The sequence below is a fragment of the Arachis hypogaea genome, chromosome 6, assembly GCF_003086295.3.
Source record: "Arachis hypogaea cultivar Tifrunner chromosome 6, arahy.Tifrunner.gnm2.J5K5, whole genome shotgun sequence".
Taxonomy (NCBI): Eukaryota; Viridiplantae; Streptophyta; class Magnoliopsida; order Fabales; family Fabaceae; genus Arachis; species Arachis hypogaea.
Genome location: NC_092041.1, coordinates 113020278 through 113043395, shown reverse-complemented (window position 1 = coordinate 113043395; position 23118 = coordinate 113020278). Strand labels below are relative to the sequence as shown.

Genomic DNA, 23118 nt, shown 5'->3' with positions numbered 1-23118 from the left:
CTACTACAATAATACTTAACAAAGTAAACTAATAAAAAAATAGATAATTTTTTATATTTTATTGAATCCAAAATAAAAAAATTATAAAAACTAAGATAAAAAATTTTATAATTAACAAACACTTATTAGTATCTTTTAATTAAAAAATATTAATTATAATTATATATATTACTAAATATATAATATTATATTTAATTATATAATATTTTAATTTTTAATTTATCTTTTACTAAACTCTTGGATTCCTCTTTGTTTTGAAGGTAAAAATATATTTATTATTATATAAGTTAAATATGAGAATATGTATAACAAAAGTATAGTTTAAATAAAAATTAAATTATTATTATTATTATTATTATTATTATTATTTTTAATTTGAAAGGATATTATTGTTGTTATTATTTTTGTTTTAATTTACTATTTTATGGATCAATTTTTAACTGCTAGATAATATTCACAAAAAATTAAAGCTGAACCTTTACAGAACCAATAAAGCCCAACAAATAAATTATCATTGTTAAAAACAAATTAATCTAATGTAATTAACATCTTTAACAATTAATCTAATGTAATTAACATTTATGATGTTGACATTTATTCACTCTGCTTTGCACAGAAATTATCTACCAATATATATAGAAGCAATGCTAACACGCGTCACTTTTGCATTAGTGCCACGCCTCTTCAGCACATGAGGAAAATTTTTTCTTTCAGCACAGTAGCATTACCCTTAATTTTATATAAAGTTAAAAGTTGAAAGTCATTAAATATATTGATAGATTTGATTAAATTATATCTAACGACTCTCAGTTATTAATTTCATATAAAATTAAGTGTACATGAATTTTTACCTTTTTTATTATATATTTTGTAAATAGAACAAAGAAAAAATATAAAAAAAATTAAAAAATTAGAAATTACATTATATTTTTTCAATTAAAAAATATAGAATTTATTTTTATTTATTGACTAATGATATATTCTTAAATAGAGTGCATATTAGCAAAAAATTAGTTATTAACCTGTTAAACTGTAAAATACGTTAGACAATTAAAAAAATATTTTAATTAAAATATTTACTTTAAGAAAGAAATTATAATGTATGCTAACATTATAATTAAAAGTATAATTTTACATCAATAAAAATAACTTATTTTTAAATTTATTACTTTAAAAGTCATTAACATATATAAATTTAATTAGATAATTTTATAAAATTCATTATGTTATGTTGTTAATGCATCAAAAAAAAAATTTTTTTTTCTAAAAAGTTTTCATGCCTATTAAAACATTTTATATACTACACATACATAACAATTGGGTTGTGAAATTTTTAACTAGGGTAGTGAAAGTTAATTTCTAAATATAAAAATAAAAAATATTTTAATATTTTAATTGTAGGAATAATGCATTAAATCTAAAAATATATGACTAGATGAATATATAGAAAGTACAACTAGAGCAAATTATTGTGGTAAAATAATGTAATAAGAAAGGACATTAATTACATAAAAAATATTAATTAAATTAAGTGAATTTTACTTACTGTAAATCTAGGAAGCCAGTATTTTTATTAAAATTTGGCCAACACTTAATTAATAAAAAAAAATAATCTCATACCATTAAAAATACTAATAATAATTAATTAATGGCTATAAATCACAAAACCTGTTGTCGTTAACAGTACTCTTTTACTTATATATTACATAAGAATTATGATAGGTGTACCTCAAACTGCCGTAATTAAATTGATAGTGTCTCCTCTTATAAAGTGGGTGAAAAAAATATATATTTGCATAATCATTGTAACAAATAAAAATGTTACTATCTAGCTATACTTCATTTTTTACATTGGTGGGGACAAGTTCTAAGGTTTCTTCATCCACATTGCCATCACTACTCACATTCTCTCCGGAAAGTTCAGAAGGGAGCAACCCCTCAGATTGACCTTTCTTAGGTACAAGGAAAACAAAAGCTAGTGTCCCAAATCTAAGCAAGTCTCTTATAAACACAGCGAACCATAGGTTAGTGAAATCAGTCCTAGAGACATTAACCGCATGAAGAAGCAACCCTCCACCCCATTTGGAAATTAACCCACCAATGCTATCAATGCACATTAACAATGCAAAAAATGTGCCTTCAATTCCCAAAGGGCACAATTGTGTGCTTAGAACCAACATGGGCATCCACTTAATTTTGCCTGTGATTCTTGTGCATGATTCTTCTATGATCACAAAGATGTAATCAGGGATTCCAACTTTTAGGTTCCAACGGAGGATGAAGAATAGGTCTATTACCCCAGAAATCGTATATAGGAGTTGTGCATAGAATATTAAGGTTCTAAATGGGTAGTCTTTTAGAGCCTTGTGGTAGATCATGACACCAAGTATTGAAGCAAATGCACCTACTGCATATATCTCTCCAACAAACTCCTGCATATAAAACAATCTTGTAAGAAAATAGTATTATCTTGCAGAAAATTGCTTTTCCTGTGCTATCAAGTTAATTTACATCTTTCATGATTATTGATTATTATAATTATTGAAGCTTAAATTTTTTATAATTAGAAATAATAGTTACTCCCAAAAATAAGAAAAGGAAAACAGTCGTAATATGTGCACATATATAATGAGATACAATGTTAAATGGAATGTGAGTTTAATTTAAATAAAATTTATATTCTATTTAATGGTAAATAAAGTGCAAATCGGAATAACATTTGATATAATGGTAACCTTAGAGAATGCAGGGCCGGCTTTTGGATCAGTATACCAGTAAAAATGTCCCTCATGAGTGGTTACACTAAGAGCCAAGGAGAGAAAAATGTAGAGAGAAGGCTTCCATACTTGAGGGTGTCTCATTGTTTTGTACATAATTCTAATTTTTGTTCCTACTCCCTCCACTGCCTGCAAAAATGTCTTATTAAGTTATTAGTAAGATCATCTGGCTAGCAAATTAAACATACAATACTAACGGGATTTAGGATGTAATAGATGTCACATTGACATTTTCATTTTTATATCAGTCTATTTCATAAAGAAAAATCTTTTTTTTATAATTGGGTATTTTTGTAGCATTTTTAAATATTAAGAGAATATTTTATCGTTAACAAAAGTAAAGATTATTTTGTCTGGCATTCTAGTAATTTGGAGATTGGGGGAGGGAGGGTGTTAATAGTTTACCCTAACAAACAAAACTAGGATAAAACACCTTCATAGACCAAAGGGAGATGGATTTTACGTGAATCTCCAAATCAAAATTTGTTACGTGCATGTCACAGAGCATATTTTTATATAAATCGAATTGATGCAACTCGATCTAGGCATACAAGTAATAAATCAAATTGATCAAATTTGAATTACTAACTATAAGGGTAAAATCGAATTGATATGATTCGATTTAGCATGCATATATACAATTTGAAGCGGTTAAATTCGATTTAAGGAAAAGTCTAGGGGCCAGCAATTTTATTGAATTTTGGCCAGCATGTAACCAGCAGAGAAAAGTGAGTCATTAGATGAAATCTCACACCATTAAATTATCATTGATGACTATTTGATGGCTACCAATCACAAAAGTTGCTGGTCCCCTAGCATTACTCTTCGATTTATGTGCAAAATGCACGAATGAAATTCAATTTACTGTATTTTGAATTTTTGATACACTAACAATTATATTTATATGGAGTTAATGTTAAATCGAATTCAATTAGTTCGATAACGCGAGTCTATGAAAAAAATGCATTTTATAAAGTTTAAAAAAATTTTATTATGTATAGATTAGTAATGAATACATTACAAATTTTTATGGTACTCATCATAACAATTTTAAATTAAATATTTTTATAAAATTTTAAAAAATGTTATCATGAATACTATAAAAATTTGTAATGTACTCATTACTAATTTATACTATAATAAAAAATTTTAAAATTTATAAAATGCAATTTTTTTTCATAGAGTCGCATTATCGAACTAATTGAATTTGATGAGTGCTAGGGACTAGCACTTTTGTTAAATTCTGACCAACACTTAACCATCAAAAGGAAATTAAATGATTCTACACTATTAGATGCAATCACACACTACTAAAAACATCATTGATAACTAATTGATGGCTAAAAACCCTAAAATTTACTGGCTCCTAGACTTTCTCGAATTTGATTTAGCATTGACTCTATATAAATATAAGGCTGCATCTACGGTGCCTGTGGCTATGGTGGCAAGTAGAGTGTTCTTTAGTGTGGTTAAGTTGTCTTGGCAAGATTAAGCACGGTCAAATTTTGTTGTTTTACCGTAGAGATACGATAGCTATTAGGTGATATGCCAAGGTTAGAAATGTCAAATCATGCGACCTGTGCATAACAGATAGCAAAAGCAACGCCGGATCGCAGTTTCTTCATCAACCAGATGAGCATCTCTACGAAGACATTCAGCAAGGACAAAGACCGCAAGAGAGGACGGAGGATTTCAGTGGTAACAGCAGCCGACATAGCACACGTAGTAATGGAAATCCATGAAGCGCCTATGTCGAAGCACGTTCGGCGGGAGGGAGTCAAGTCACCATGGATGCACACCAATGGTCTGCTCCCACGTAAAGATCCGTTAAGAGGAAGCTAGAGATCAAAATGTGTTACAGTATTGGAGGGTTATCGTTTGGATACCGGGTCGGGGTGTTCAGGTTATGATTGGTTTCTAGTCTGGGTCGGATTTTGGCCAAAGCCTTGTCCAAAAAAAAAAGTGTTGCAGGTAGCCATGGTTAAACGGTTGAGGGTGTCACGTCCAAAAAAAAAAAAAAAAAAAAAAAACGGTTGAGGGTGTAACAGTAAGTTGTATAAGATTTCTATTTCTTTTTAATTTTTCTAACATAAATTTGTATTATTTAAAAATTTATCAACCACCAAATATTTACCGTCCCTGCTTAGTGTTCGTGATTAACAATATAGAAGTTAAAGAAAAGAAAATCCTTTTTGTTTACGTGTAAAGAAATAATTGTAGCAACTAGCATAGACATCATAGCCACAGCAAATTTGTGGCCACCACAGATCGCACCTAGATATAATTGTTGATTTGTTGGGTATTAAAATACAGGATTCGATTTATGCAATTAGTACATTTTTGCACATAAATCGAATTTGATAGGATCAATTTATCTTAAAGCAAATTTACATCATGTTAAATTAAATTGTCAATTTGATTTACTCTTATTGCTAGTAATTCAAATTTAATCAATTCGATTTACTATTTATACGCCTAAATCGAATTACATCAATTCAATTTATATAAAAATATATTCTGAAATATGCACGTAACGAATTTTGATTTAGAAAATTTACGTAAAATCCATGTCTTTTTGGTTTATGGAGGTGTTTTACCTAAAAAACTATGAAATTTGACTGATGCACATTTTAAATTAAACGCACGGCAACTTCCGGTCCAATTAATTCTAATTAATTATTAAGAGATGATTTAATGATATATATATTAAATTATTTTTTTTTTAGAGATATTAGTTAAAATATTATTCATCTTTTACGAATTACTTATGTATATATATTTTTTAAAAGTTAAATTGTCAATATCATAATTTTTTAGGTTCTATTGAAGAATAAAAAATAATAAAAATAACAGAATTTGATTTTTTATTTTTATTTTTTATTTTAAAATAAAAATATTAAAACTAAAAATAAAAAATGAAAACTAAGCCAATCCTAAACATGTGCATCCTACTCTTGATAATCTCTCTCAGCATATAACACGAAAAAGGAGAGGCCTCCTTCACAGCAAAGGTATATTATGGTCTAAGCTCCTTAAATTAAATTTCAGAAAAATGTAAAGGAAATTAAATTTTATTGGAGAAAATTTAGACATAAAACAAATAAAAATATGGTATCTAACGCAACTGGACCTTTTGTGATCTATCAATTATAACAACCAGAACGTTAATTATTTTAGAGAAAACGATAAATAGATTTTTAGTCTTTTATCTTAAAAAGTAAATAAGTTATTGATTAATTAAAAAATACAAAAATATATTTTTTTAAAATATGAACGTCTAAATCTTTTTAAAAAATTTAAATATTTTGTATTTTAAAAAATAAAATATATTTTTTATATTTTAACCACTACATGTGTTTGCGAATAAAAAATTGAAAAAGCTATTTGTGCTCTTCTCGTATTTGTGCCATCATGAATTAACAATTTTAGGACAAAGCAAGCTAAATTTTTGGGAGGTCGAAAGGAGAAAACGTGGTCAAACCTGCTTCTTTTCATTATGCAAGGCATCTGTTCTGCGTTCATAAATCACGAATCCCAGCAAAATTGTTAAAGCTGGAGGAACCGCCACAATACCCAGTGATCCCTACAATATATACACAAGTAGAAGATATAGGGAAATGCTAATTATACAATTTTTTAAAAAAAGCAACAACCAATAATAGTATTAATTTAATTCCGATAAAAAATAATTATTTTTTTATATTTATTGTGTAAATTATAAATAGTTAAAAAAACAAATATAATTGTTAGATAATTCATATGAAAAATTAAATCTAATTACATTTTAAAAAAATTAATTGCCCTCATATGAAAAACAAAAACAGACTCCATAAAAATCAATCAGGACTTTTTAATTGTAATTATTAGTTGTTCCCTTTTTAACTTTATAATTAACATTATCCTACCAAATATTCATTCGTTAGGGTATGTTCATACAAATACAAAATATTTAGATCTAGCTTCGTTCATTTGTCAAAATCGATGGCTCCTTTGGCGAAACAGTCAAACAGGTGCCAATAATGGTTTTTGGCAATTGAAGATGATCAATAGTTTTTGTATCTGCATTTTGGTTACACTTCTTAGCTTGTAACATATTTAACCCCCAAAGAGCGATCATACCAGCACTAATGCACTGGATCCTATCAGAACTCCGCAGTTAAGCGTGCTTGAGCGGAAACCGGTACAAGTGTGAAATTGTGAATCTAACAATATCTGTGAGGATGAGTGACCGAGAGATTGAAAGGGGGGGAAACACAAGTGGGGGTGGGATACGGGGCTCCTATTCACGATTGAAGGATCCGAGAATCTGGAATAGAGAGGAATATCATCGGTTGGAGAAGGATTCTTTTTCTGTGTTTGTGGATAATCTGCCGGAGGATGTATCCAGGAGAGAGTTGTTCCAGCTATTCTGTTGGACGGGGAGGATTAACGATGTCTATCTCAGCAGGAAACAAAAGGGTGCAATGCTGTACCTATTTGCCTTTGTTCGATATACAACAAAAGGGGGTGCTCTGAAGGCTATAGCAGAGATGAACCAATTCAGGCTACGTGGTAGAATTATTTCTGTGAGGGAAGCCAAGTATCGTAGGAATTGGCAGGCGGGGGACAAACAGGTGAATGTGGCATCTCGACGGATAGCGGAACGGAGGCCAGGGTTTATTCCTAAGCCTCATGAGGAGGTTGTTAATCCTGTGGCAGAAGAAACACAAGAAGGTGGCAGACTGCATGTTCAGCAGAGCAATGGATGCAAGAAAAGGGTCGAAATACCTATTGAAGCAGAGAATATGAACTGGTTGGTAAGGAGCTTAGTGGGCTATACACTGAAGCCTATGGCACTCCGGTCTTTGACTAGAGTCATCCGTACCAACTGGCATCATGTAGAGGACGTGAGGGAGATCGGGGAGACTAAAGTGTTAGTAACGTTCGACACTGTGGAGCATGCTGATGAGGCGTATACCTTTAAATTGGATACTATGCTGCAAGTTTTTCATCGGATCCGGCGATGGGATGAGTCGGAACGATGTGTGTCTCGTAAAGTGTGGTTGGAATGTTATGGAATGCCTCTTCATGTCTGGTCACTAGAATCATTTAAAGCGGTAGGAAGATTATGGGGAGAAGTTCTTCACTATGATGTTCCAGAAGGAGAAGGGGTTTCTTTTAGGGTGGGAAAATTTCAAGTTGTTACTGGCGAAATGGATGACATTAGGGAGTAGGTCAATATTGCTATTGGGAATAAGGAGTTTACTGTGTTTGTTAAAGAGGTGAGGTTGGAGGCTGTTGGGACTAAGGGTTTGTTGGAGAGGATAACAGACCAGGGTGAGAGGGACGATGACGGTTACTGTGAAAATAGACAGGCAAAGACGGTGGTGCATTGGGATCCGGCGGCAGACCTGATAACCGGTAGTTTGCCGGAGGGAGACTGTGGGAAGGATAGAATAGTAATTCCGGAGGTGTTATTCAATGATGTGAACGTTAAGTTTTCGAATTTCAAAAATCTTGGTGATGCAACGGATTCAGTGAGTTGTACACAGAATCAAGGTAAGGCAGTTACGGAGGGATCTGGTAGTGATGAGGAAGATTCTGAGAAAACGGTTACACAGGGGATGTATACTGAGGAAGGAAGGGAGCCGGGAGTGAATGTTATACCAAACGGGTCATTTAGTTTGGGCCAGCTATTATCAAAAGAAAAGGTGTGCTGCATAGGAGAGCATGAGTTGGGCCTAAGTCATCTAAACCCAATAACTATGAAGCAGGGATGTGGGCCATGCGGTATTCAGGATGTGGGATTGGATTTGGGGAACGCAATTGGGCCTGGGATAGGCTGGCTAGTGGCAAACCGGGTCACTGGAACCCTAACCCATGTGCAGCGAGAGCGGGCAGGGGTTGATGGGAGGAGTGCGATTGAGTCTCTGGCTCCGATTGGGCGTGAAATCCGAGTACCGGTGCTCACCTGTGGGAGAAATGGAGAAGACGACGCAGGGGCAAGGAAGATGAGTCCGGCTCTGACGCTTGCCGTATCGGGCGAAGCTGTAGCTGAGCTCCACGGCGTAACAGTACAGGGGTCGGGTGGGGGCATGGTTGGTGGTTGCGGGACGGTGACAGGGGCAGGGAAGAGCGCGGTCGATGCAGAAGCAGGGGCTATTCATGGAGGTTCTGCTGCAGGGGCCCTGCCGCTGGCTGTATCCCGCGAAGCTGTGGCTGAGCTCCATGGCGGAACATTCCAGGGGTCGGGTGGGGGCATGGCTGGTGGTTGCGGGACGGTGACAGGGGTGGGGAAGAGTGCAGTCGTTGCAGAAGTAAGGGCTCATTATGAAGATTCTGATGCAGAGGCCCTGACGCTGGCTGTATCGCGCGTCGCGGAGGTTGAGATACACGACGTAACAGCTCAGGGGTCGGGTGAGGGCATGGATGGTGGTTGCGGGACGGTGATAAGGGCGGGGAAGCGAGCGATCGAAGCAGGGGCAGGGGCTCTTCATGAAGGTTCTGCTGCAGGGAGTGAGTCGATGCACGGGGACCGGTTGGGGGTGTCTGAGAAGTTCTTGGAGACAACTCGTGAAGCAAAAATGGGTATACATGGGCTGAATATTGATGAGGGGGAAATTGGGAATGGGGTGGTCATGGAAGCAGATGAAGGAAAGTCCAGAGAGAGAGAGGACGACATAATTTTTAAGGAAGCACAACTCAAGGAATCGGAGGTTACATGGAATCTGGCAGTGGAATCAAGCGTTGAGTTATATGATGAAGATGTGGATATTATGAGTATTTTACAAGCTGAGAATGCAAAGATAGCGGAGAAACGGAAGTTGGCGAAACAAAAAGAAAAGGCAAGAAGGAGTCGTCCAAAGAACAAATGTAAGGTGAGAAATAATTTGGTTAAATGATTGTGAGTTGTTGGAATATTAGGGGTTTGGGGGGAGACGGAAAACTGAGCATGTTAAAAACATTAAAGAAGAAATATAATGTGAACATGTTAGGCTTAATTGAAACAAAAAAGGAGGTTATTTTGAAATATGATGTTGCCAGGATATGGGGAAGTAGTACTGTAGGATGGGAGTTTGTGGAATCTGTTGGGGCAGCTGGTGGGCTTCTGTTGATGTGGGATGATATGATGTTTCAAAAAAGTAATTGTTATAAAGGGGAGAGGTGGTTGTGCGTTGAAGGTGTGTTAACAAAAAATAACTTCCAGTGTGCCTATTGTTTGGTGTACGGGGCACATGGGAGGGAAGAAAAGCGGGTGGTATGGGAGGAATTGAGTTATATTGCGGGTTTGTGCCAGGTTCCTTTCTGTTTGTTGGGAGACTTTAATGAGATTTTACAAGTGGAGGATCGCAAAAGGGGGATGAGTTTGTCAGTCTCGGCGGAAGAGTTTAAAAGTTGGGTTCAAGACATGCAGCTAGTGGATTTACCCCTTACTGATAGGAAGTACACATGGTTCAGGGGTCAGTCTTGTAGCAGAATAGATAGGGTGATGGTTAGTATTGAATGAGTGGAAGAATTCTCTGACATTAGGCTGAGAGGTGGTCCAAGGGGCTTGTCCGATCATTGCCCGTTAATTGTGGATGATACACGGGTAAGAGAGGGTCCTCGACCGTTTAGGAGTTTGGATTCCTGGTTTACACATGAGGGTTTTCTACTGACAGTAAAGAATGAATGGCGAAAATTGGGAGGTACTCCGTTCCTTGGTAAACTGAAGGCCTTGACGACACCTTTGAGACAATGGCATAAGGATAATTTTGGTGATATGGATAATAGGATTATGAAGTTTGAGGATGAGATAAGGAAACTGGATGATCAGGTTAGTGAAGGAATCTATGATAATACAACGGAGGCTAGACGGAAGGCGTTGGTGAGATTTTGTGGAAAGTGGTACGTTAGGAAGGAAATCCATTGGAAGCAGTTGTCTCGGTCCAAACATGTTAGGGATATGGACAGGAATACCCGGTATTTTCACAACATTGCCTCAGCTAGGAGGCGAAATAACAGGATTGATACTCTGATGATCCATGGGAGACTTGTAAGGAATCAAGTAAGGATAAAGCATGCAATAAGGGGTTTCTACAAGGAGTTGTATCGGCAGGAGCCTGCTCCTAGGATTGGTGTACGGGATGGGTTGTTGAAGCAAATTGGTAGGGATGAGGCAGACGCCTTGGAGGTCATCCCTTCTGTGGAGGAAATCAGGAAGGCAGTTTGGGATTGTGAGTCTTCTAAGGCCCCGGGTAGTGATGGGTATAACATGAATTTCATTAAGAATTGCTGGGAAGAGATTGGTCAGGAGTTCACGGAGGCAGTCATGGATTTCTTCCAAAGGGCTAAGCTACCTACAGATGTAAATCTAACTTGGGTGACGCTAGCCCCAAAGTTTGTGGGGGCTAAAGAGATTAAGGATTTCCGTCCGATTAGCTTAGTGGGATGTGTGTATAAGGTGGTTTCAAATGTGTTAGTGAGAAGAATGAGAGCGGTTATGCCAGGTTTGGTGGGTGAGACTCAGACTGCATTTGTGAAAGGCAGAAAGATTCACGACGGTGCCCTCATCGCCTGTGAGACGGTCCATTGGCTGAAGTCACGAAGAAAGAAAGCGGCAATTATAAAGTTGGATTTTCATAAAGCTTATGATAGAGTCAGATGGAGCTTCGTGGATATAGTGTTAGAGAAAATGGGTTTTGGACAGCGTTGGAGGTTGTGGGTCAAGGAGTGTCTTACTACGGCCACTATGTTTGTACTGGTAAATGTGTCGCCATCCAAGCCGTTTAAAATGGAGCGAGGTCTCCGACAAGGGGATCCCCTCTCTCCATTTCTGTTTGTGCTAGTAGTGGATGTGTTGCATCGGATGCTGGGAGAAGCTATCAGGAATGGCCGCATTGATCCGCTGCTAGTTGGGGGAAAGAATATCGCATTGTCGCATTTACAATTTGCGGATGATACGATATTGTTTTGTCCCCCGGTGACAGAGACGATTGTGAACTACAAGAGACTGCTGCAGTGTTTTGAGTTGATGTCGGGGTTGAGCATCAATTTTGATAAATCAAATCTGATATCGGTGAATTGTGAGCAGGAGTGGATAGATCATGCGTGTGGTATATTGGGGTGCCAGCAAGCAGTATTACCAGTTAGGTATCTCGGAATTTCCTTGGGAGCAAATCCGCATATGGTGAAGACTTGGAAACCGGTAATAGATAAGGTGGAAGAGAAACTCAGCCTGTGGAAAGCAAAAGTATTAAACAAAGCGGGTAAGCTCGTGCTCATTAAATCAGTGCTAAATAGCCTTCCAATATATTACCTTAGTCTGTACAAAATGCCAAAGGTGGTTGCGGATAAGCTGATATCCTTGCAAAGGAGATTTATGTGGTGTAAGGGGGATGGTAAGGAGGGTATCCCGTTAGTTAAGTGGGAACTGGTTCAGGCGCCGAAAAAAGTTGGGGGCTTGGGGATTGGGGATGCAGTAATTCGAAACACAGCACTCCTGTTTAAGTGGTGGTGGAGATTCTCAAAGGAGGAGTGCCCCTTGTGGAAAAAGATTGTCTGCTCGTGTAACAACCTGAACCCGGATATAATGCTAGTAAATCAGCAGCTACCGGTTAAAGGAGGGCCTTGGAAAGACATTTGCCATTTGAATATTATAGAGCAGCGAATAAAAGACAAAATGCTGACTGGCATGGCGATGGAGGTAGGTAATGGAAGGAGCACTATGTTTTGGGAGGATAACTGGTTGCACGGTGGACCCTTGAAACTGGCGTTTCCAAGACTCTATTCTATTTCAAACCAACAAGGAGCTATGATAGGGAATTGTGGGTTTTGGAATGGACTTGAGTGGATATGGAATTTCCAGTGGAGAAGGGAGTTGTTTCAATGGGAGATGGATCTTCTTGGCCAGTTTCATGAGAGGTTAATGCCGGTGAAGTTGGCAGCTGATGCAGAGGATAAGCTGGTATGGAAGTTTGAGAGTAAAGGGGTATTTTCTACCAGATCTGTTGTACAGATACTTCAATCCGAGACTCTGTCAGATGAGATAACGAGCTACAGCTTTACAAGTTCAGTCTGGCGAGGAGTGGTGCCTTCGAGAATTGAGCTATTTGGATGGTTCGTGCTGGTTGGTCGAGTGAATACCAAAGAGAGATTGAGTAGGCTAGGTGTTATTATGCCCAATGATAATATCTGTGTTCTTTGTAAGAAGGAGATAGAATCGGTCAAACATTTGTTTCTTCTATGTGACCTCACATGGCAGGTGTGGTGCAGTTGGCTGAGGAGATTTGGGGAGGATTGGGCTATTCCTGGTACCATTAGGGAACTGTTTGAGAGTTGGACTGGTAGGCATAAGCAAAAACAGGAGCAGAAAAGGTGGCTTATTGGGTTTTTCACTGTGATCTGGAATGTCTGGGTGGAACGTAATGCGAGGATATTCAATAATAAAGAAGCAGGTGTTGACATAGTAATAAAGCGGACATTTCTGAGCTACGAAGAATGGACTGATAGTGATCCTTTTGATAGTTGACAGGAATTGTATAATTCTATGTAGCACTTGTTATTAAAGTTCATTGTTCCACTATTCTGTGTTGAGCTTATTTTGTTTAAAAAAAAAAAAGGTGCCAATAATGGTATTTAAAATATTTATTTTGTCAAATTCAAATGACTTTTTAGTATTTTCTAATAAATAAAATTTGATAAGTTTTACTTTACCTGAGGTCCAAGATGATGAACAAAAAAACCACTAGAAACGAAGCCAACGAGAGCACCAAAAGAAGAACAAAACGAACACAAACTCTGCAAATCAGGCGCCAGAGATCTCACTTCAATGCTATTCCTCGCGATACATGCGTCAATCGTGACCTCAGCAATCGCCATTGACGCTGAAACCCCTACGAAGCAAGCCAGCGCCGCTCCCGCCGCCATCTCCCCTTTCGCCGCCAGCACCATCCCCGAAACCGTACCGATCACTCCAGCGCCGATGAAGTATGGTCGCCGCCGGTATCCTCTGATCGGAAAAGCATCGGTGAGGATTCCCCATAGGGGTTTGAATACCTGTTATGAATACGACGGAAAATAATTATAGAATATTTTATTGGCGTAGAATCTAGAATTTTATACAATCGTTCGTAGGACAGTACCCATGGGATGAAGTAGATTCCGGCGAAGATTTGGACGAGTGAGGGTTGGAGCTTCTGGATGTCTTTCCAGTAGTAGTCGGCGGCGACGCGGAAGAAGGAGCCGGTGAAGCCTTGTTGGAGGCCGTGGATGAGGAAGATTCCGAGGATGAAGGTTGGGTTTAGCTGGGTTGAGAGGTTTTGGAGCCATTGAAATGGTTGAGTTATGGTTTGAAGGATAACGGTTTTGTTATGTTTGGGTTTTGTTGTGAAGAAATGGGTGTTGGGAGGAGGAGGGTCATTGTTTTGGCTTTGCTCATGGTTTGTTTGAGTAGTAATTGATGACATGGTTTGGTTTTAGGAGTGGGAGTCTGAGAGTCAATGTTTATGTTATTGCTTTGCTTGCTTGCTTATATTGAAGGTTGATTGGGACTTTGAGACTTCCGAGTGTGTTTCAGTCAAAGTCTCCGGATCTGGTTATATAGTATTTGCATTTATATTATTTGTTTGCCAAAATAGTAATTTGTAGAGTTTTCAATAAGGGAGATCTTGTCTGGTGAAATTTCTTTGTTTATTGTCTAATTATTTTATTTTATTTTTTAGGGGTATCCACAGCCAATACAAATATACAATAGCTCGCCATACCATCACACTATCATGCTTTTGATTTGAAATCCCAACATTATTTTAATTGAAAGACCAAGTAATGAAGCACCAAACCATTTTTCTTTTTTCTCTTTTCAAATGGATTAGACAATTCTTAATTCTATGTATTACAATATCACAAATTCACCCAAGAGTTTTTATTCACTACTTCGTCTCGTCAAATTTTAAAACATGAGTGCAGCACATTAAATTTTAAAAGACGCCGTGATTTACCACTTCAACTAAAGTTCCAAGCTTCCAGTTGCATTGTTTTTGTCTAATTGTTTGATGATATTGCAAGGGCTGCTATGCCTTGCCTTGTTTCTTCTTTGGGCTCAGGCCCTCTTTCCACACTAAAAAGATAGCATTTTTGTTGTATGTCCGAAAAAAATTGACTTAATTTATGGGATTGGTACATTTGTGGCTAAATCATGTATAATCCATTAGGATTAAAATAAAAAAAAAAAACCCATGAAATGATTTTAAAAAATTTGAAACTTTTTATTCCCATACTGATCTCATATTTACCTCCTAATCAAGAGATAACAAGATCAGTAAAAGTTCTCATACCAAAGATTTCTTTCGAGGAAAAATAAAAGAAGCAAATCTATACCCATTTCTATTACCAGTTTATTTATTTTCATTTGCTAGTAACATGTAACTTGACTTCTCTATATTGGTAATCACATTAGTAAAGTCAACAAAACTAAAATTTGATTGATAATAATAGAAATTATTCATCGTCTGTAACATGAGAGTATTGCTCGGCTCTTGCTCCTACGTGTACTCATCCTGTGTCTCTTGATTCCAACTCATGCAGCAAGTAACCTCTGGATATCCTTCTGAAGAATGTTAAAAAAAAAAAAGGGGTAAGCCTTTTTCTAAGAGCTTTTAGTATAATAATAGCACATGTTTGTGACATCCTTAAACATGTTTGCACGAATATATGGAGAAAAGTTTCTTTGGACTGCAAATAAATCTCAAAATACTGTGCCTATAAGAGAAGATATCCAAGGTGGTGGAACTTTGGGTCCGATGAGTAACAGTGTCTATGCCTCACTTGGCATTCTAGTATTTCATCAGAAGTTGTCGCGACAATTATTTACATATCGACATGTCAACCAAAATATAAAAAGCAAGAGTGGTAGACATCAAAATTATGAAAGGGATGAGAGCATTCTAATTCTTTGAACTTTAACACAGAGAAAAGTGAAAATTGATCCCTAAACTTTATTGATATTGAGTTGCACATTCAAAAAACTTCCCGGGTCGATTTGCACATGACCTAATGTTCGGGGTATAATATAGTTATTTTGACTAAAATTCACACTCAAAAGTTTAATGGTTCAACTTTACTTATAAATTGTAGGGCCTAAAGTGCACATAGCCTGTATTCTAAGGGGGTAAGTGCCATTTTCGCCTTTCCCTTGATGAAATCTAATCCAATTTACAAGAATCCGTTCATTCACAATATTCCTGGGTCAAAGTTCTGCACATTCTTCCTCTCTTATCCTGATATCACACTGATATCTGTCTTAAGGTTTGAATAATACACACTATTAGTATTACTTGCCTAATTTAGTGTGGTTTCTATGAAAACAACCATCATGTATGATTAGCCAAGAACTCAAGATTCCTCATTTCAAGTACCAAGCCTTTTTAAGAACTGACAAAATTACGCGTTGGTAAAAGAGGATATTGTCATCATTTGCGGATATGAGCTCATAGTAAGCATCACTAAAATGATGCTATAAGCTATGAACTTCACAGCTAACTATGGTCTCTAACGTCTCTGCTATTGGTCATTAGCATCAATTAAGGAGCACTTTCTGCTGAACACTTCTTCAAAATAGAAACATTGTATGAATGGCTCTCAGTCTTCATTAAAAGACCATCGCTCTTAGTAAAATAACACATTTCCAAGGAATTGTTTATCTTTAACAAACCCAACATAGAAGAAAAAGTGAGCTAGAACCAAATTTCTCCACTGATATGACAAAACCAAACCCAACAGTAATAGATCATATCTCTAAATTAAAATTCGGTACTTCATGGGTAGAATGAAATAGATAATCTCCTCCAGTACGTTTATCCTAAGTTTGAAGATAGTATGTGGAGATTATTATAACACTTAAGTTACAGGAAATGCCACGCGGATGAAATTCAAACTTTAGGATCTGGTAGTGAAGTCTTCCGCATTAAAGTTTCAACTCTGAATTTTAGTGCTAGATATCCCAATTATTTAATGAACATCAAGAACCCTAACCTTTGATCTTACGTACCTTATTAATTAACAAATTCAACATCATTGTAACAACTACAAACTGAATCTCGAGGACCAGGGGAGTGCTTAACATACCTCAATTTGGAAAGGTGAGGTAGTTGGCGGATATCTTTCAACAACTTTACCATTTTTATCAACCAAGAACTTCTCGAAGTTCCACTTGATAAGATCACCTAGAAAGCCTCCAGCATTTGATTTCAGAAACTGGTAAACTGGAACCGTAAATGGTCCATTCACATCAACCTGTTGTACAAAACTTTACTAGGTTGCTTATTCAAATTTAACCGTACTACTGAACGGAGAAAAACAATACCAAACCTTATCGAAAATGGGAAATTCTGCTTTAAATCGAGTGCAAGCAAACTGCTTAATTTCTTGGTTAGATCCAGGCTCCTGCATACCAAACTGATTGCAGGGGAATGCTAGAACCTCCAAACCTGGAAAGAAACTCCATAAGTGGTGTTGATGAGAAAATATATTACTTTTCAAGTACAGTTTAGAGCTGTGTGCAAGAGAAACAATAAGACTTCGATGATGCATAAAGTTGGATTTTAACTTTTTAAGTCACTTTTCAATCTCCTACCTGGAAATTTCATATTCTATTTTTAAAAAAAAAATTAAAGGAAACCACAAAAGTTCTTCAAATATGAAGAGATCAAAGATGCATCCAAGGCCAAATTTACCCATTTTCTACCCATACTAAGTTAGTAATTTTCAATCTCTTACGCCACCTATATTAATAAGTAGCTTAAGATGCACTTGGTATAGATAAGGAAGAATGTAATACATCCCACTTCACTTGGTCATACCTGGCAACAATGTAAGATAAATAATTTGTAAATCTTGTGTTTCTTTCTCTTTTGTGGTCTTAACCACTATCCGCAAATGGTTCTTAAAATATTCCATGGAGTCCTTATTATAGACACATATAGAGGACTACAGCACTTCTATTCTAATTATTTACAATGTTACAACCTCACCCCCCAAAACCGCACCCCACTGTAAATAAAAAATTCCAAAAAGGCAAAGCAGAATGATTTGCAAAGGAACTAGATTTTTTCAGAACAAAAAAATTGCACTGTAGAAACATCAAGTTGAAGTGCAGGGAGCATGACCATTTGATTTGTCATGCTCACCAAGCAAATAACTATCCTCTATGGCTCTATGCATAACATACCTTTATTTTTATATTTCTCATATAAGCGTGCCAGTTCCGAGTAGTTCGATGATGTCAAACCACTGTCATTCAAAGTAATGTTATTCAGTTTAATCAGAACTGTCCAGAAATCATAATTTCAGCTATGGATTTGATATTCATGTTCACATTGAGTAAGATATGGCAAGGAAGAAGCATCCATCAAAAGAGGAAAAATTAGGCCATAGCACAATTAAGATTTGTAGACTAAGGTATCAGTTCGGTATTTCCTACAAACAAATGTGCCTAACAATATGCCTAACACCCTAATAAGGAAAGTTAGTATCTTTAATATCTCTTTAATTTATTGATTATAGACCCCAAAAAAGTCCAATTTTCTTTGTTACACTCGTTTATAAGTAAGGTAAAGCATTTTTCACTAAGGTTAATAACTAGATATGTTTGATGACAGTCCATAGTCCATACCATCTTGAAGCAACATTGACAATCAAGAGAACCTTGCCCTTAAACTTGCTAAGAGGAACATCCTTTTTATCAATATCCTGCACCATGACCATGAAAAACATCCTGTGAGAGAGAGAGAGAGAGAGAACACTAGTAGGATGAGCTAATAGCCTGACACTAGTAAGATAGAATGACAGATTGGTGCTGAACATACCTAAACTTTCATATACCGGAGAAAAAGCTAAAATACTTTTGTCCTAGAGGAAAATATCCAAATTTTTATCCATTGACAATTGGGGCAGTGAAGAGAGAGTCAAAGATACAACTTTCTTATCTTGTTTTATCTTATCTCGGTCTAAGTGTTTCTATATTTTCTTTCTAAAAGCACTTACCAAACAAATTCTAAATGCATCTTAAGAAATTCTTCTAACAAATAACAATTCCTGGCACCCTCCAAGTTAAGCCATCCATATTACTTCCCGCACCAAATTCAAATTCCACAAGTACATAGCTAAAATATAAGATTAACCCCCAAAATCCTTTTCTTATTAACAAAATAGAAAAAAGCACTTTATAATAATCAAATGAAGAGTATGAAGGAATGGAACTTGATACCTTGACTGTAAAATCATATATGGTTTTCTCAGTGGCTGCTCTTGCATTAACTGAAAAAGATCGAGGCTTTACTACAAACCCAGGAAGATTGGATGAGTTCAAAGAAAACCCATTTTGAAAAAACGCTGACTTGGAGGAACCAAAGGAGGAGGGTTTGATAAAGGGAATAGATGGCGAAGAAAAAGAAGAATTTGAATTTGCTGTTCTAGCTTGAGTAGTAGTGAAGAAGGTGGTGGCAGAGAAAGCCATAGAAGAAGCCATTTTTGCAGAGAATTGATGAAGTTGAATAGTTAGTTGTTATTGGTGAGTGTGGGTTTTGATGCGAATGGAAATGAATTTGTGAGTGTGAGACTTGGGGCATTCTCAGTCACTATTATGTTATAGGTTACTTGTGGCTACACGTGAACAACACAAACCCTCTTCTATAATTTATTTTTTGGATTTGGATAATGATTAATGACTAAGGAGAGTAAATTAGTGTGCCTCTGACCATTGTGGCAATTTTTTTATATTTCTTAATTTTACATGTGAGGATTAAATATTCCTATGGAAGGATGGGTTTAACCGTTTAAGTAAGAAAAAATATGCTTATTTAAAGTAAAATCATTTTAGAGGGAAAGTGTCGAATCAAAAGCCAACTGGAAAGTGGAAAGTGGAAAGTAGAAAGTAGAAATTGGAAAGTCTTTGCATTAATGAATAATCAGGGAAGTGTCACAATGGGAATTTGTATACTATATACATATATAACCTAACCAATTTGGATTAGTCAAATGGTCAACTCACTCGTCCGTTTAAATAAATATCGAAGATTTGAATCTCGTCTTATATATATAGTAACTCATTGGCTAGCGACAAATTTTTAAATAGAACTCTAATCCGTGACAAATTAGTCTTTAACTTGTCGAACTGAAAGATACCGTAGACAACCAAAATATAAGTATAAAACATAAATTATAATATTATTTTATTAATATTAAAATACAAACTAACATTTTTAAGTATTTTTAATATTTTATAATGATAGTATTTAAAATATTTTTTTAATAAATAATAATATATATAATTTTTAAATTTATTTTAAAAATATTAGTTAAAAATAAAATTGAATATACTGACTCATATTTAAATGTGCTCAAACTAAAAATATTTTTTTTATGTTTTTAAGACATATTTTGACATAAAAAAACACACGTCAAACAAATATTATGTCTAAAATGTGTCCGACATATAGACATAATAACTTAGTAAAATTTAGTCTTCAACCTGTCGGGTTGGGGGATACCGTTTGGGTAAACCAAAAAAAAAAAAAAAACTTAGTAAAATTTGTTCCTATGTTCTACTTCCTATACAGGTCTAACAATTTTAAGTTTGGGCTTTTGTTGGTTGTAGTGTTGTCTTCTGTTCCTGTATTGGAACTGATCTCCTCTCTTGGTGTTGTATCTTGGTAGTTGTTGGTATCGTTTTACTTGTTGCCGAGACTCTCTAACTGTACTGACGAACCTTGCGAGTTTTTAATTATAAAAAAAATGGGAAGTCAAACTGGACTTTTTTGTACGACTTGGCCCAATAAATTAGAAGTGTCTTTTCCTCTCTTGAATGGATCAACCGGATTAAAGGAAGTAGATCGAGTCCCCTAGAATTGTGGTCCATTGGCTCCACCCGACTTAAAAGATCCTTCTGCTTCGGTTATGATCGTCTAGATAATAACCAATACAGTCCCGTTTCAATACCCAACAAAAATAATAATAATAAAACCAATCCAAATTTGCATAACTTTTTACACAATGGAAGTATAATCACCAACGATTATCCAAAAAGATTTGTTACTAATGACTATTAGTCATTATTCCATTCTATAAATATTTTAATATTTTATATATTTTTCATTCAATTTTTATACACATCTTACTTAAACTCTTACTAATCTATGTATTAGAGTCTTTTATATGTGCTTCACTGTCATTCAAAAAGTGAACATGAGTTTTTTCATTGGTGTTTGAATCATCTCCAAGCCATGCCTAGCCGTTTCAGGTAACCTTACTATTAGTGTCCATATTCATAGTTTGATATAGAATACTTTATGGAAAATCAATGGAGAGGATCAACATTTTTTTACTCATGAAGGCATACTTGGGATAGTGTTTGTCCATCACACTAAAATTATTATTAATCTTCACAAAATATTTATAATGAGAACAATCAGGATGACTTGTAGATTAGGTGTTGGTGGTATTAGGTAGCTTTTGATTTGAGAGACATAGACACGATGATACATGTTCATTGTTTATTTGCTGAGATATGGATTTTTAGCAAACACGATGGTACATGTTCATTGTTTATTTGTTGAGATACGAATTTTTAGCAGACATAGATAGACACGCAAGTACACAAATATACAAAATTTGTATACTAAACCAAGGGACAGAACCCAAATTTTTAGACATAAACACATTTTTTTTCTTTTTATTTTCAATTATGTCCTTTACAGATCTTCTTTCTCCTTCTTTCATTTTTCACGTTTTACCTCTCTCTGCATCAGATCTTCTTCCTTTTTCTCCCGCACACCCAAACTACCATCTTCACCTTTCTCCTCCCTTTCTCCAACCAAAGAACCATTGCCTCTCTTCCTTCCCTCCTTCCTTTTTTTTTTTTTTCATTGTTCTTCTTTTCTATTCCATCACTGCCGTTGCCTTTTGCTATGATTGCCTTCAGATCCATTTTCACGTTATTTCTAGATTCGCTGTTCTTCTTCTCCCTCTTCAAGTCCATCACTCCCACTTCTCTCCTACCGCCTCTCCACTGCCATATCTCTCATACTCTTTTTTTTTTTGTCCATTTTTTTCAGATTTATTTTAATTTTTTTATTAAAAAAATTGTTGAATTGATTATTAGATAGAATTTTTACTTCCATTGATAGTTGAATTTATTGTTAAAATTATTGAAATTTTTTGTTATTTATTTTTTAGGGTTGATAAAAAGTTTGGTAATAATAATGGTGAAGGTAGATGATGAAGATATTATAGACTTTTTAATAATTTATGTGTCTTGTGTATTTATGTCTTTTTTATTTATGTCTCAATATCTATGTTTTTTGGTATAAACTAACCAAACACAGTTTTATTATTTTATTTATTTGTCTTCATACGAGGAAATAGTGATTGACAAAGATTATTCTAACCCAATTCAACTCTTCTATTCCCTCTTTTAATATGACTAAATCCAATCCATGAACAACTCTAATTTTTGCCTTTGAAAACTAAATAAAAATTACGTTTCGAAAAAAGAAAACACAAATACAAAAACCTTCTTCCAAACGGACACAACAACATCCACCTTCACATTTGATTACTAAATAAAGAAAACTCACATATAATACCATCTAAGTACAACCTTATTATTTCAATACTTGACCAGCTATGCATGTTCTAAGGAGTACGGGTGTTTATCGTGCGATTTGGATCAGTTTTGAGTTAAAAATTTATCTAATTTGAACACCAATTTTATTTGTAGTGTGGTTTAGATTTGATGATATTTAAAAAAAATCCGACCCAATTTAAAGCAGTTTGAATTGGATTGGATTTGCGATTTTGTAAATTAAAAAAAATTAAATATATATAACAAATCTCAATATCAAATTTTAAATAACTAACAATGACATAATAAGTCTCAACAATATCTTGAAAAACCAATAATAACATAACAATAGAAATAAAATTATAAATTAGTTAAAATAAATAAATAAATCATATTTTGAATATAAAATATTTATTAAATAATAATAATACATGAATAATATAAAAATCTATAACAAATTGAATATATTATAAGTAAAATTATAAATACAATAATAAAATAATAATATTATAGCGTATTGTGCGGTTTGGATTGATTTGGATCGATTTTGAGAAGTAGATTCGAAATCCGATTCAATCAATGCGGTTTACAAAAAATATAATCCAATCAAATTTAAATTAATACAATTTTAATCAATTTTTAGTTTAAATTAAATTAGATGAGCGGTTTAATTTTAAATTGGTTTGGATTTGAACATCCCTATTTAGGAGTTCAGAAAAGATGGCAATGATAAGTACATATAATAGATGTAATACAACATATGTA

The 23118-nt window shown here is 35.0% G+C and overlaps 2 protein-coding genes across 3 annotated transcripts; both read right to left on the bottom strand.

Annotated features, from left to right (window-relative positions):
- Positions 1–1622: 1622 nt before the first annotated feature.
- Positions 1623–14964, bottom strand: LOC112755815 (probable folate-biopterin transporter 6). Of its 2 annotated transcripts, none has more exons than XM_025804110.2 (5): positions 13880–14964; positions 13452–13793; positions 6259–6360; positions 2736–2918; positions 1623–2432 (listed from the first exon to the last, which is right to left on the bottom strand). In XM_025804110.2, exons 1-5 carry the CDS (start codon positions 14201–14203, stop codon positions 1833–1835), a joined length of 1551 nt encoding a protein of 516 aa, XP_025659895.1. In that variant the 5' UTR covers positions 14204–14964; the 3' UTR covers positions 1623–1832. The 2 variants fall into 2 exon arrangements, with proteins under 2 accessions (XP_025659895.1, XP_025659896.1); XM_025804111.3 differs by having other exon boundaries at positions 2736–2906.
- Positions 14965–15093: 129 nt separating this feature from the next.
- Positions 15094–19391, bottom strand: LOC112755818 (phospholipid hydroperoxide glutathione peroxidase, chloroplastic). The gene is made up of 6 exons (XM_025804114.3): positions 19000–19391; positions 18406–18482; positions 17962–18023; positions 17103–17221; positions 16860–17027; positions 15094–15342 (listed from the first exon to the last, which is right to left on the bottom strand). The coding sequence occupies exons 1-6, from the start codon at positions 19258–19260 to the stop codon at positions 15313–15315; spliced, it is 717 nt and encodes a 238-aa protein (XP_025659899.1). The 5' UTR covers positions 19261–19391; the 3' UTR covers positions 15094–15312.
- Positions 19392–23118: the final 3727 nt, after the last annotated feature.

Excerpts from the sequence above, each read along its gene's own strand:
- LOC112755815 (XM_025804110.2), bottom strand. The coding sequence starts at position 14,203 with ATGTCATCAATTACTACTCAAACAAACCATGAGCAAAGCCAAAACAAT. Across the intron at positions 13,794-13,879 it reads GAATCTACTTCATCCCATGG|GTATTCAAACCCCTATGGGG; the intron begins GTACTGTCCTAC and ends TATTCATAACAG. Across the intron at positions 2,919-6,258 it reads TGCATAATGAAAAGAAGCAG|ACATTTTTGCAGGCAGTGGA; the intron begins GTTTGACCACGT and ends TAACTTAATAAG.
- LOC112755818 (XM_025804114.3), bottom strand. The coding sequence starts at position 19,260 with ATGGCTTCTTCTATGGCTTTCTCTGCCACCACCTTCTTCACTACTACT. Across the intron at positions 17,222-17,961 it reads TGAGAAATATAAAAATAAAG|GTTTGGAGGTTCTAGCATTC; the intron begins GTATGTTATGCA and ends GTTTCTTTCCAG. Across the intron at positions 17,028-17,102 it reads AATTTCCCATTTTCGATAAG|GTTGATGTGAATGGACCATT; the intron begins GTTTGGTATTGT and ends TTTGTACAACAG.